This window comes from Cariama cristata, unplaced genomic scaffold (assembly GCF_000690535.1).
Source record: "Cariama cristata isolate BGI_N322 unplaced genomic scaffold, ASM69053v1 scaffold26474, whole genome shotgun sequence".
Taxonomy (NCBI): domain Eukaryota; kingdom Metazoa; phylum Chordata; class Aves; order Cariamiformes; family Cariamidae; genus Cariama; species Cariama cristata.
The window spans coordinates 1-13,450 of record NW_009615086.1 but is presented as its reverse complement, the minus strand read 5'-3'; the positions used below and the strand labels follow the sequence as shown (position 1 = coordinate 13,450).

At 42.3% G+C, this 13,450-nt stretch overlaps 1 protein-coding gene across 1 annotated transcript in view; it reads right to left on the bottom strand.

Annotated features, from left to right (window-relative positions):
• The window catches only part of DCAF10 (DDB1 and CUL4 associated factor 10), a 14,854-nt gene extending 2,942 nt beyond the window's left edge, over nucleotides 1-11,912 (bottom strand). The window contains exons 1-6 of the mRNA XM_009699695.1: nucleotides 11,872-11,912; nucleotides 9,432-9,545; nucleotides 3,912-4,109; nucleotides 3,271-3,473; nucleotides 2,366-2,476; nucleotides 1,137-1,282 (exon numbers count right to left, since the gene is read on the bottom strand). Of these exons, the coding sequence (XP_009697997.1) occupies nucleotides 1,137-1,282; nucleotides 2,366-2,476; nucleotides 3,271-3,473; nucleotides 3,912-4,109; nucleotides 9,432-9,545; nucleotides 11,872-11,912 (813 nt within the window). The remainder of the gene's footprint in view (nucleotides 1-1,136; nucleotides 1,283-2,365; nucleotides 2,477-3,270; nucleotides 3,474-3,911; nucleotides 4,110-9,431; nucleotides 9,546-11,871) is intronic.
• Nucleotides 11,913-13,450: the final 1,538 nt, after the last annotated feature.

The following is a 13,450-nucleotide window of genomic DNA, read 5'->3' as shown; positions in this document are numbered from 1 at the left end:
GCTGGGGGGGGTTGGTCTGGAGAAGAGGAGGCTGAGGGGAGATCTGATCGCTCTCTACAACGACCTGAAAGGAGGGTGTAGCCAGGTGGGGGTTGGCCTCTTCTCCCAAGTAATGAGTGACAGGATGAGAGGGCATAGTCTGAAACTGCGCCAGGGAAAGTTCAGGCTAGAAATGAGGAGGCATTTCTTCCCAGAAAGGGTCGTTAGGCATTGGAATGGGCTGCCCAGGGAGGTGGTGGAGTCACCGTCCCTTGGAGGTGTTTAAGAAAAGACTGGAGATGGCACTCAAGTGCCACAGTCTACTTGACATGGGGGTGTTAGGGCAAAGGCTGGACTCGACGATCCCAGGTCTCTTCCAACCAAATCAATTCTATGGGTTAACAGAGAGTGTCTGCGACCCATTTTAAGAGCTGGGCCACCTTAAATGGTGACAGCCAGGAAGATCATGGATACGCCTTTTATATTTAAGTTGCAGAGTTTTAGCATGACAGTTGAGACCAAGGCACTTTGATGTTTCATAAACATCACTGGAGTTCATCATATTCAGACCTATGGTGTGGCAGTTTTAAGTAGAAGAAGAAATATGCCATGATGTTTTTTCACAGCAGTGTAGGAGCAGCCTCTGGAAAGCATTCATCAGCAGAGCAGGAGCACTTCATCCCTGAAGCACCAATGGAGGTAGGAAACATTCCAAAGGCACTTGAGGAATTCAGAGGAGCTTCTCTGCTCGACTTAAACCATGTTCACCAATACACCACTCTCTAATCCTCTTGTCTTTTCCAAGTTCAGGCCTCCTATACTTTGGCAGGTACCTATTTTTAAGTGATGTATTTGGTAGCACAACTACTATTTAAGAACTTTTAACAGAGCTGTGAACTATAAAATGTATTCTGTGAAAGAGCTGGGCAACAGGAGTACTGATTATGGGATACAAAGTCATATGAGGTCAGTAAGAAAAAAAGAAAAAATAATTTCATAATCTTGGTGTAAACTTAATGCATCAGTAAGCAGAAATAACCAACTATCCAAACGCACATTTACCCCAAAACAAGGAAATTTCAATATAGTTGTATGATTGATACCTCTTATTCAATGTATTTTAAAAAAAAAACAAAACAAACACGTATTTGTTTTACCTCCTGGTCATCCGTATTACTTGAGCACCGAAGAAGCGTAGCCCACCCTTTTGGATGTAGCTGTAGTGATGTAATGCAATTGCCTCGATCTCTTTCTCCAGGAACCTCTGGTGTTAAGACCTCCAAACTATTTCTAGGTGATCCACCTAGAAGGGGAAGTGAATTGTCAGTCTCAACGAAGTCTATACATTGAAATTCACCTCTCTCATCAGTCTAATGTTGAAACTAGGACAAATATGTGACACTTGCATCTGACTGCTAGAAAAGACTGCACCTTTATGACAGGATAGATCAACAGAGAGGTTATACAAACAACTGAAGCTAGTATCAATGGGCTCGGTCCTGATTTCAAATAGCTTCTTTTTTGAAATCTGCCTTCTAAGACCTGCATTAAGTCACCTCATATGGTGAACTAAGTCAGAGTTAACTTTCCACACATACGCTCTTCGTTATCATTAAAACAGAGTCTAAAGAGTGAGGGGTTTTGAAAGAACTACTGGTTCTCAAACTTGTATGATATCCTTTCCAAATTCCTTCCAAAGCATGCTCAGCTGTATGCAGTTTGCCTCCCTTCTCCCCCTCATCCCTAGAAAGCTTTTCACAGGTAAATCATGCCCTGGCATCCAGATAAGTCTCCTTTCATAAGCATGTTTGAGCATCTCACAACCACGAGTAGTTAAAACTTACCATTATATTTATTTTACATTGCATGTGATTCACAAAGTATATACCAATTTGCCAAGTTCACACTGACTCTCTAAAAGTGTATCCTAGATTCAGAGGAAGCCTGCTAATAACAGGATCATCAGTTTTCATAGCTCTGTAGTTAGGTAGGTAGGACTTGGTTTGTAATCAGAACTTCATAAAACACTCTGTCCATATTTAAGACCTGTTTGCATACTCTTTTTCCATGCTATTGAGTCCTCATGGAAATTCTGTTCAAGGGAAAAACACAAGGAAAAGGGAGCACCTCTATTTAACAACAATGATGTACTAATATAACATAAATATCTTGTTGCTGTTATCAGATTTCTTGGAAAAAAACTGATTAGATCCCCAGACTTTGGTGTGCAATTATATTTTATTGGTTTAATAGAAGTCACAGCAACACTATTCTTTTAAAAGTCACAGAGGTAATAATGCAGTTTTTCACTATTACACTCTGGCCTCTTCTGGATACAAGAGCCAAAGTCTACGATTTTTTGTATTTTTTTAAAATGTTTTCTTACCTTCTCGTTGGGAGGACCGTGACATGTGTTTCTCGGACAGTGGACTTGATTCATTCTGGTGACATGGTGAACCAACAGCTCGAGGACCAGAGGAACCTGATAACATTATGTCTGCAAACAGCATCAGCCATGTGAACATAACAGCTAAGCACAGCCAACTTAACTCTCCTTAGAAATGTTAAGTATAGGGTAAGGCACCTTGTTAAGAAAGCACCTTTCAAAGCTCAGTTTACAGTCTGAAAGCACCATTCTGGTTGTGCCTCATACAAACAACCTGCCAGCACAACAAACTCTACTGGGAATAACAGGCGATCTGCCTGCCTTCCTTCTTATGCACTGTCACTACCAGAAGCTGGGGTACGAGTTTTTCCCCAGGCCACTCCCTTTACATCCTGACACCCCAAACTGCAGAGTTTCTGTCAGTATTTTGCTCTGTTACTGGCAGAAAGCAGGAGGAAGCAAGCAGTGAAATCTGAGAGCACGCAATTCTTCCACGTCTGCTGTCTAGAGTAACCACACCACTACACAACAGTCATTAGTAGCTGCTGGAGCTCATGCAGAGTCAGGCTACTCAACATGTGTTAAGTTTCTTTTATCATAGGACTAAGGACAGTGGATAAATAAAACGAGAGACTGCCAGCTCAACGTGACAAAATTTGACAGGTACTATATCGTGCAATGCTTAAGTCTTGATACCAAAAATTACTCTAGACACTTAACTCAAATCAGAACGTACCACTCAACAGTAGAGACGTGTGTGACCCCTGAACAGAGCAGCTACCATGCTGAAGAGTTCCTCAGCAGAATCCTTCCGACTCCACCTCTGCCTTCTTTTGCTAGCTAAGAGTATCCCATAAAACACCTCTAACACAGAAGCTGCCACAGACTTTTCCACAAGCATTCACCTGAACTTGATGTAGTCCTCCTAGCTCTTAAAATTGGGTAGCTGCCAACCTCTAAAGATTTGTTTAGGTCAAGGTCATGCAAAATGAGAAGATATCCAGAGGAGGTTGATATCAACATTTTGGAACAGTCTGGTGTCAGCCTCATTCGCATAAGAAAACGGGTATGGAAAAACTTCTTGTGAGGACATCCATCTTCTGTGCACCTGGGCAGCACAAAAAACAGAAGAAATGGCTGCAGTTAGCTTTGACTCAAGTCTCTAATAACGTCCAAAAGAGTCTAAGATGTGCTTAGCATCCCTGTTCATCCTAAAACTTTTTTTGAATACTGTCTTTATCCTACTTAAATCAGATTTTAATGAAATGGCAGAAGTCACATTTTCATACTACCACAAAAATGAGGACAGAACTTTTTCAAAAAGGAAGCACTACATTTTGGCTTGTCAGCAAGAAAAGCTCTCTTTTTAGCTACCAGACTTTTACCATAGAAAGCTGATGCAAGTTGTTGATAAGGGCTATAAACTAATCACAGTATTTAAGAATGCATTATAGCACCATTCAAGGAAGCAGGTTTTCCACCTTGTACAGAAGAACCCTATCCTTGTGTGTTCTAGAAACATAACAGCACGAACACAGCCACGTACCTGTTTGTGTCCCAGATGATCACATTTCCATCAAACCCTGACGTTACTAGTAATCTTGTATTGGTATCGTACTCGATATTCTTAACCCAGCTGGTGTGACCATGTAAAGTGCACACTTTTGTGTTCAGCTTTCTCAAATCCCAAAGTGCTATTGTAGTGTCATCAGAACAAGTTGCAAACAGTCGATTATCTAGAAACCTGAAAATGGGAGAGAAACACTGTAGCTGCTGAGGGCATTTTCTAATTTAAATATTCTTAAGTGGGAATTTAAGCTAACACAGAAATAAATAGAGTGGCCACTCTATTAAAAAAATTAACGTACAGCAGGATATTTGCTAATAGAAGCAGTTCCTTTAAAAAATAGTACTGTTGGGATACGAACCAGTAGTATATCTGTAGTAGCAAACTAGTAAACCCGCAGAAGCACAGTAGAAGTTTTTTTGGTTTGTTGGTTTTTGTGTTGTGTGTGGTTTTTTTTTTTTCCTAATAAATCATGTAAAGATCACACAACCACCAAGCCACCAGTGGAACAAATGCTCACAGAGAATCCCTGTTGTAACTAAATCAGTTACCCATCTGGACAATACTCAGCTTTAAACTTACCAAGTCTTTATAAGGCACAAACATCCTAGGACTGGTCAGCCTTTAGGCCACTGGCAAGATATTCCCATTGGCTGGTTTGGCAGTCCCTGCAGCAGAAGTTTGCTAGCCTAGATTGTTTGTAATTTATGCCTTTCATCTTTACCATTTTTGCCAGATCCTTTCGCTACTATGAACAGGTGGCACCAGAAGACACAGCAATTCTATCTCCATTTCAGACTACACAAGACCCCGTCAGCTCGTAATTAAACCCATGCTCTTCTTTACTCTCTTCATTTCTACTCACATATCCACCCTCATTCTTCCCTACTATTCTTTAAATCTTACTCTCTTCCCCACCGCAGACATAAGCTCCCTGTACTCAAAGGAGGTTTTTAAAATAAAGATCACCTTTTCTTATTCCTACTGGAAGCCCGCTATGACTTTTAAACCTTGCTGCTCTGTACGGCACACATCCCACTAGCTTTGCCGAAACACACGGTGTTCAAGCCTCCTCTAGCTAACGCCTGAATGCCTCCCCCTCCACAAGGCCTGATGCTGCTCTGTACCACACATGGTCGCTCAGCATCATCTGATGTAGTCAGTCCCAACTAAAAGCTCTCACCAGATCCTGACCCCACTGGCACAGGCAGAACATGGCACTCTTCGCAAAGCCTGCAACAGGAGTTGATCAATGAGGATCTGCTTTCAGAAACGCCCTGCCTAGCCAGCCCTGCATGGACAGCAGTGGAACCGCCTGTGCTGGAAACGCTCAGTGCCAGGCTTATCAAGGTGCTGGTGAGGCAACTGTAAACCCTTCTTTTACCTGAAGGCTGTTACAGATGATAGGCCTCCAGAGGCCCTTTCCAACCAGACCTCCTGCCACTCTGTGAAGTGGCCACATGTCTGCATGGACACCCGAGGCACCCCAAATGTCTGCACCGAGCATGCTGAAAAGCTGCCCCCATGGTTTTACATAGGACATACAACAGTGCATTTCTGAGAGATTTAATCCAGCAGATTAAGTGTACGATGTATGGCTGACTTTACTAACCATATGGCTTACACCATACACAGTACTGCTATCTTGGAAACATGTACTAGATTTAAATCTGAACACTGCCACTATTTGCACATCTCCCTGGAGCTTTAATTTCTTTCCACCTTTGCCCATCTTTTGCTTTGGAGCCCATCCAGTTCCACAACGCCCCAGGAGCCCTGCTCGCTGCAGCTGCAGAGCCAGGAGCCATGTAGACCTCCTGCATCCAGGATGGTTTTGTACCACCTGGACAGTCTCAACAGTCCCCATCAAAAAGCAAGGGGCTTTTGCTCCCATATTTCTGCCTTTCCTTTCCCGACACTACAATTCATGTGTTTCCAGCACACATGTGAAGTTGGGCTTTTCAAATGCACAAAAGCAAGTACATGTATCAAAGTGCAAGTGCACAGCACGGTTTAGGATGAGAGTTTCAGATCATCTTTGGACGTAGCACAAGTGGCACAGGCCACCCAAATTTATAGACTCCTTCAATACAGATGTGCATTTGAGATCTGAGTGGTTTGAGTCTGAAACACAATATAACATGAAACTCTGTTTAAACTCAAACTACTGCAAAAAGAGCAAGCCTACTGCTATGTATTTCACAAGGTATTTACAGACCTGCAGTTCTACAGTACACTTCCATGTGGCAGTGAATTTATATCACAAGCGTAGTGCTCCATATCCACTGTAAGTTCTGCGCTTAGCAGGTCTTCAGTTTCTGCTTTCTTAACAGATGACAGGCTAGTTACTAATGTCATAATGGCAAAAGACAAGAAAGTGAAAAAGAATATGGGTCATACTAGTTGGATTACTACACGGAGCAGGTTAAGTACTTAGCCTGTTCAGGTTGTAAGTCTTTACCATGATAGTATCTGGTCTTCAGCAAAATTTCAATGTATATATCACTCCTGCCTGAAGTAGCATGAGGCAGCTTGAACACATTCAAGTGATTACAGAAGGAAAGAATATCTGATGTAAAAACACTCCATCGGACAGAAGGGGCTAGAAGGGTTGGAATCAGCACTAAAAAGGCATAGCTAGGTAATAAATTGAAGAGAAGACTTTGTTTGAAAGCATACTTAGACAAGTTATTTGGTTCACTGAGAATATCACTGGATAAATTTATTTGGTTTGCATTACACAGATCAAAGTTTATCATACTCCATTCCCACTGCAATTTATACATGCCCTTACTTTTAGAAGGAGAAAGCATACTGGTTTATATTCGGAATTCATGCCTGATGAACACATTTGGAAAAAAAGTCCTATCTGACATCGAAGTGAAAATAAAACCTGTCCAAAAAACACCAGAAGCAGCTGCACATGAATACTAAGGCAAGAACGATCTACACAGAGACATGTGGTAAGTTACCCCTAGAAACAGCATTTTATCTTTTAGACTTAGAACAAGGCTACATCATGTAAAAATTGCAACAACTCCAATGAAAAATAACCAACTACAATGGCAAGAATCTGGCATTTCAGATTTTCAGGGTAAAACAGAGCATACCTCTTACCTGTATAAATCCATCATTTGTCTTTATTTTGGATGCTACAGGCAACCCTGCTTCACCCACAACAGATACATTTCAGAAGAAATAGGCAGGGAGATACAAATGGTATTGAACAGCTTTCATACAAGGAATGACCAAGTAGACTAGGATTCACTTGAAAAACAGCTAATGGAAGATGCATATAACGCACCTATATAAAACTGACTGACCTGGTGAAACTAAATAGACATTAATTGTTCCTTGTCTTCCTACTTAAGGAGGGAAAACAAAAAAAAATAGAAGGCCTCAAACTAAGCTAGGAAGTTTTAACAACACTATTAAAAACTCCCTGAAACACATTTCTGCCATGGAGCTATGCCATGGGAGAGTTTTAAGTAAGCTCAAAACCTGACCAAATTCAGGTGGAAAAAAAAAGTCTGCTTCAGATGATTCCACACAAATCCCCAGCAACTTGGAGACTACTGGAAGAGGACCACTACATGCTTCCTTGTTCACACATAACTGCTATAGGGCACAGCAGTAATGGCATTTTTTTTTGGTGCGTATTACACGGAATTTCTATAGTGCTATACAGTGCTGTATATAGTATATATAGTACTATAGTGCCTGGAGTCCTGCTCATTAAGCAGAAACAATGCTCCAGGTAATGCTGTACTAACCATATATTACAGAATACTGTTAAGTTCCTGGTAACTAAGTTTATAACAAAAAACAAATGGGGACATGCAGGAAAACACAGACAAAGATGCCAATATCCTACAAAGACAAAAAAAAAAAGCTTTAAGAAGCATTTCAAAGGAAAGCAAAAAGTCTACTACATGTTGCTAGGAAGGACCTTAGTCTGGTAATTACTAGCAGATCTGGGAGTTATCTGCTTGGAGGTAGTACTGGTATTTTTATGTAAATCAAACTACACAGAGAAAAGACATTTAAGGACCAAGAATAGACAAATAAAGCCTCACAGACAGCCAAAGTGGAAAGAAAGGAGATCCTCTGAATAAGAGAAGAGAGTGGCAGGAAGTTTCAATGCAGTTCTCAACCAAGGAATGAGATAAATTTTCAAGACCAGCACAGCTAACTGCAACAGAGACAGCCAACTGGTCAAGGAGCCTGCAACAGAACACTATTTGTAAAACATGAGTCAGACTAACTCACTTGAAACCCTAGCAAGACCAGTTTAAATATAAAGATCAGATACTGAACTAGGGGTGTATAAAAATCAAAATAAACCCAGTTTGCCTTTGCCTTCTGATATCTTGATAACATGGCTTTCTGACCTAGCTTTATCTAAAAACTAAGCATATTTAAAGGACAACCACTGGCATGTAAGACATGTGAAAAGCTGTATTTCCTTGCAGAAAAGCATGTTCTCAACACTCCCTCTTCTATTTGTGTCAGCTGGCCCCAGCCTTTACTTTAGCTTTTCTGAAAGACATCCAACTGATGCCTCTTCCAGAAAGAACAGGCAACTTATGAAAAACATCAATGTATCTCATGAATGTGTAGAGACATTGGCATCCCACGTTTTATTCAGCTCTTTTGAGGGGAAATGCTCAGGTTGCTTCTACAGTTTTCTTAGGATTTTTTATTTTGGGTTTAGTTTTTGGGGTTTTTTTTGCTTTGCGAATCTGAGTGAAGAGAGGCTGCAATATTGTCCACAAGGTTAAAAAGTGTCTTAAGTTCACATGTCAAAGTCTATCCTCAGACACAGAACAACTAAAAATAATAGAATTTAAAAGGAAAAACACTACAGGACAAAAATACTGATGATTCAGGCTCCTGCACTTGCTGTTTTCCATTTCATCCCAAGAAACAGGCAAAGGATTTAAACCATAAATACTACGTTTAAGTTGAATTGTGGAAGCCATTTCACTTTCCCAGCTCTTCTATATCATACCTGGTTTAAACCAGCCAATCTCTGTTTGGAAATTTCTACACAACTAGGACAATTACTCTTACGATTTAAAATAACAGCTATATTCATATAAATATTTGACCTTGCTACAGTCTTGGACTTGCACTTCAAACATAAATCACATACTACTTGTGATGCTGATTTGCCGCGTTCATTTAGGGCATTCCAAAGGCCAGTTAAAACAAGTGATAATACCTTAACACTCTTCCCCTCCCATAAACTGCAGCTCCTGCATCAACAAAACCACCTGACAGCATTATATACCACCACGACCACTTTCAGATTCCTCCTTTTCCTCTTTCCAGCCTTTTCCCACCCCCAACACCAAAGAGAAGGAAGATGGCACAAAGCAAACTGCAGCCTAATGGCTTCACAAAATTCCCTCTCTCCGAGAAAGTGTATAACACAAACTTATCAGACTGTCATAAGAAATTCATCTATGGTAAGACAAAATATGCCTTCTGACCTACCTGATATTATTTACACAGTCTTCATGAGCTTCAGAAAGAGTTTTGATGTGCTTTGAAGATATTGGGTCAAAAAGCAGTACTTCAGTCTGTTCACAAGCAACAGTCAGCACTGACCTACAGGGGAGTACAGCAAAGCAGAAACATTTGTATTCGATAAAAGAAATTACATATGTGCACACCCAGCTAACCTCCATTCCCTATCCTCACAGAAACACACCTTCACCATTACTTAGCTTGGTTTTCGGTTTACACTGCACAGAATCTGCAGCACTGTTTGTATTTTTTTTATTGCCTTCTTGCAGATGCCTATTCTTAAGCACCTAGTACACAAAACACGTGGAAGAAAATAGCATATTGTTTTGTTCTGGAGAAGTTAATTTCTCTAACTCCTTCTCAACAGACCATGACTCTTCTCCTGCCTGGCTGTTGGCATGATCAATGCACAGCTGGTGCATTCGCTGGACAGACCACATGATCTTTTAATTTACTTTTTTCTTTCTACCACGCAAGGTAGTTGTTTTATAATGGTTATGTATTTCATAGATCCAATGATGGCATTATTCAAATCACATAGTTAAGATTATTTACATCAGTGGGTTTTTTTAGAAGTTACTTGAGGGTGATTTGTCCCATCACTGCAGTGCATGAACTCAGTGGCTCCTGTTTGGGAAAAAAGAAGAATCAAGCTCTGGCATGAAACCCGCTGCTTTGTTCATATGAGGATATTTGCCTGATGTTGCAGGAAAGAGAAAAAAAAAAGGCAACAGCACCCAAGAGTAAGTGGAAGGGGATCTACTCTGAAATTCTGCTGCAGATTTCCCGTATGACCGTGCCCGTGTTATGGTATGCCTCTGTGCATTCACTGGCAACACTTTCAGGGGGCTTCTGAGACACCGTAGTTTGCTTTTCAGGGTGTCAGAAGACCAGCTGAAGAGCTCTGTAAAACACACGGGTCTAACAGAGGCTGTACTGAGAAAGGAAGCGCAGCCTGCACCAAGTGCTGGCAGCCTGCTCACAGGTGTAACCAACCCAGCCGCGAGCCACCTTTGGGTAACTTACACTGCCACTGCACTAACCCTCGTTAAAGAAGACAACATACGGCAACAACCCCCCCCAGTTTCCCTCCCCTATCAACTACAACAATATTCCTCTACGACCTTTACAGATGATACCCCAGCTACACCACCACTTTGTAACAGGCAGCCAGTGCTGAAGTGCAACCACCAGCTTCTTCAGGGTAGACATACCCTTTCCTCATCTCCTTCCGTAACGCGGGCTTCGATGGCTATTTAGTTTGGCATCCACCCAAAAGCAGCATAAAGATGACATTCAGACTGCATATCCAGGAGCAGAATTTTTAAACCAAACTCTGTATCATAGCACCCTTCCCCAATAATCCAGCTACTCAAGTAGCTCTGCTGACTGCCTGCATTTTTCTACATCAGAATAGCATGAAGCCAGTAAACGCTAAAGGCAGAAATAAGACTGATTCAAAGGTTTATTTAAAACACCTAGCCTTTCTGCAACTGAGTCATTTTTTCACTAAAACCTTATATTATAAAGTTCAGATTTAAAAGTTTTACTTTTTAAAATAGCAAGAAGTCAGGGGATTGCTATCAGAAATCACATGCTATTAACTACAAAGAAAAAGAGTTTTCTGCCAAAAGGTGTTGTTTTCTAAATGCAGTAGTGTTGTAATGGAAGCGATAGTCAAAGGCAGCAGCAGTGAGGCACTGGCACCAGTCTAAACTGAGCATTAGCGGAGACTCAGCTGGGAAAATTGTTATGGGTAATTGTTATCCATGGTTCTTGAGATTACTTTCACAACAGACACTAAACCACACTCCCATTACCAATCTGAGGACGCAGAAAAGTCTGGAACAAGATTTAGTTTCTTACTGCATCACCTAATTCACTTGCCAAAACCAGAACAAATTCAAAGAACTACAATTTCAAGGACCTTAACTCCTTTAAAAGAAAGCAACCTTTCTTCCCCGCATGAAGACCCCCATGTATCCATTTATAGCTTTTCTCGGGGGAAAAAAATAAAAGACCTTGGCCAGGATACACATTATTCGTGAATGAGACCAGAGAGATCTCTACAGAGAGTCCACAGGGGTCCCAACAGGCACAGAAAATAACAACTGTCCACAGATTGGGCAGGCTGTCTAGTTTTGCACCAGCCTCTCCTAGGGTATCAATATTTACTGGGTTCATGTATACTGAAAAGGTCTGACTAAGTACAATGACACAACAGGGACCATGAAGTCTGGTGTGCTAAATTAGTGAAGCTGACCTCCAGGAAAGCTCAGAAGTTCCCCCAACACTGCAACAACTCTGACTAGTACAGCACTGTTATGGCAGGAGGGCAGCACATCCCAGTGACCCTCGGCCCGCAAAGTGAGCCCTTGAGGAGCAGTTCCCCACAGACACACCAGACCTAACTGGCAGCGCATAGCCCAAAGGCAAGATCCCCACCATGGTCCCAGAAAAGTGCTTTGAGGAGCCAGAACCTGATAGAAAGGGCGAGGAACAGGGACACAGCATCACTAACCACAGCTGGTTCCCCTGAGAGAGGCTACGAAGGGACCAGGAGTCTCCACTGCACAGTATGGGTCCAGCCAGCACAGGTTAGGGTAGGTCTGTAACATCTCTAAACTGAGCCTAACCAGTAGAGAATCACGTAGAATTAAGCAAGGTTTGGGCTTTCTTTTGGTATTACGGCAACTGAGGTGCAATGCCACAGTCCTAACCTATGCCCAATACCACTCGTGGTCTGCTGGGCCAACCACTGCAACGACACTAAACACCAGGCCCACGGACGCATCCCTTTGACACAAGAACCCTTTTGCTGGGTTTGTTTTTGGAGAGGGAAGGTCCCTGGTTTAGCTCACCATCCAGCCTCACAAGCATCAGGCACAAGGGAGGCAGGAGGAACACAGAATTAGACCTTTTGCCAGAAACGTGCACAAATAATCTTAAATCACAGCCCAGTTGTACTGCTACTGCAGCTGACACTTTCTACACCAGTACAGAACTCCCATGTGTGGGTATGTTTCCAATTTAGTCACTGCGGCTAAGCCAGTAGAGTGATCCCACCTGGTCTCTTCACACCACCAGGTACAGCAGAGCACCCTGTGCCTTGGGAACCGTAAGCACACCTGGCTGGGGATCTACAAAAGAAAGTACTTTCCAGCAACAGTCACCTGAGAATGGTTTTGATAGCTTCTGGAGCTTAACTTTGTCCTCTTCCAAAAAAAAACCAGAGGAACAAATAAGAAGTTGAAACTTGGCTCTACAGCACAAACATGGCGAAGTTGTCGTGAGTTGAGGTGTTCATGGAAATCAGAACTCTATTCTGATGAAAACTCACCGAAAACAGAAAAGCTGACTAGCCATCAAAGGTAACAGAGATTTCATTTCCGACTATCCAAACTGAAAATGCTGCTGAGAGCACCCTAGGTTGCAAGGTCTTTCTGCCAAGAAAACTTCACCTACAAGCATACTGTAATACAAAAACATGCAGATATCTCTGAATTGAGCTCGCTCCGCTTTAAGCTGGTGTGCCAAGCCTTTTTATTCTAAATGAGTCCCACTATCACTTGCTGTTGTTCCACAAGTGTACTGCAGACACCTGTAAACTCATTTGTCAGTGCAGACCCACAAAATTCACAGAACCCTAAATGAGCAAGTATCGCACTTCAAATGGAAACTTGGCTCTCTGAGCATATCTGACGTGAGTGCTTTTGCTAGTAAAAGAAACGGTTCCACCACCTTGTTCTCAATCTTGTGCCTCAGTTTATCATCTCCCCTTCTCCTGCAGGAAGAACCGCCAGGGAGCTCGGAGCACCGCCAGCCAGCGGGACGCACCCCCTGTCCAGGGAGCCCTCTCTGTCACAGCTCTCCTGCTCCCCCCGTGCCGTGCCGTGCCTACCGCCTGCAACGCAGCTGCCGGCCTGGAGTGAAACACCAAGCAGATGGCCCACAGGGCGACGAGTTCACGGTGTGACGGCGGTGCA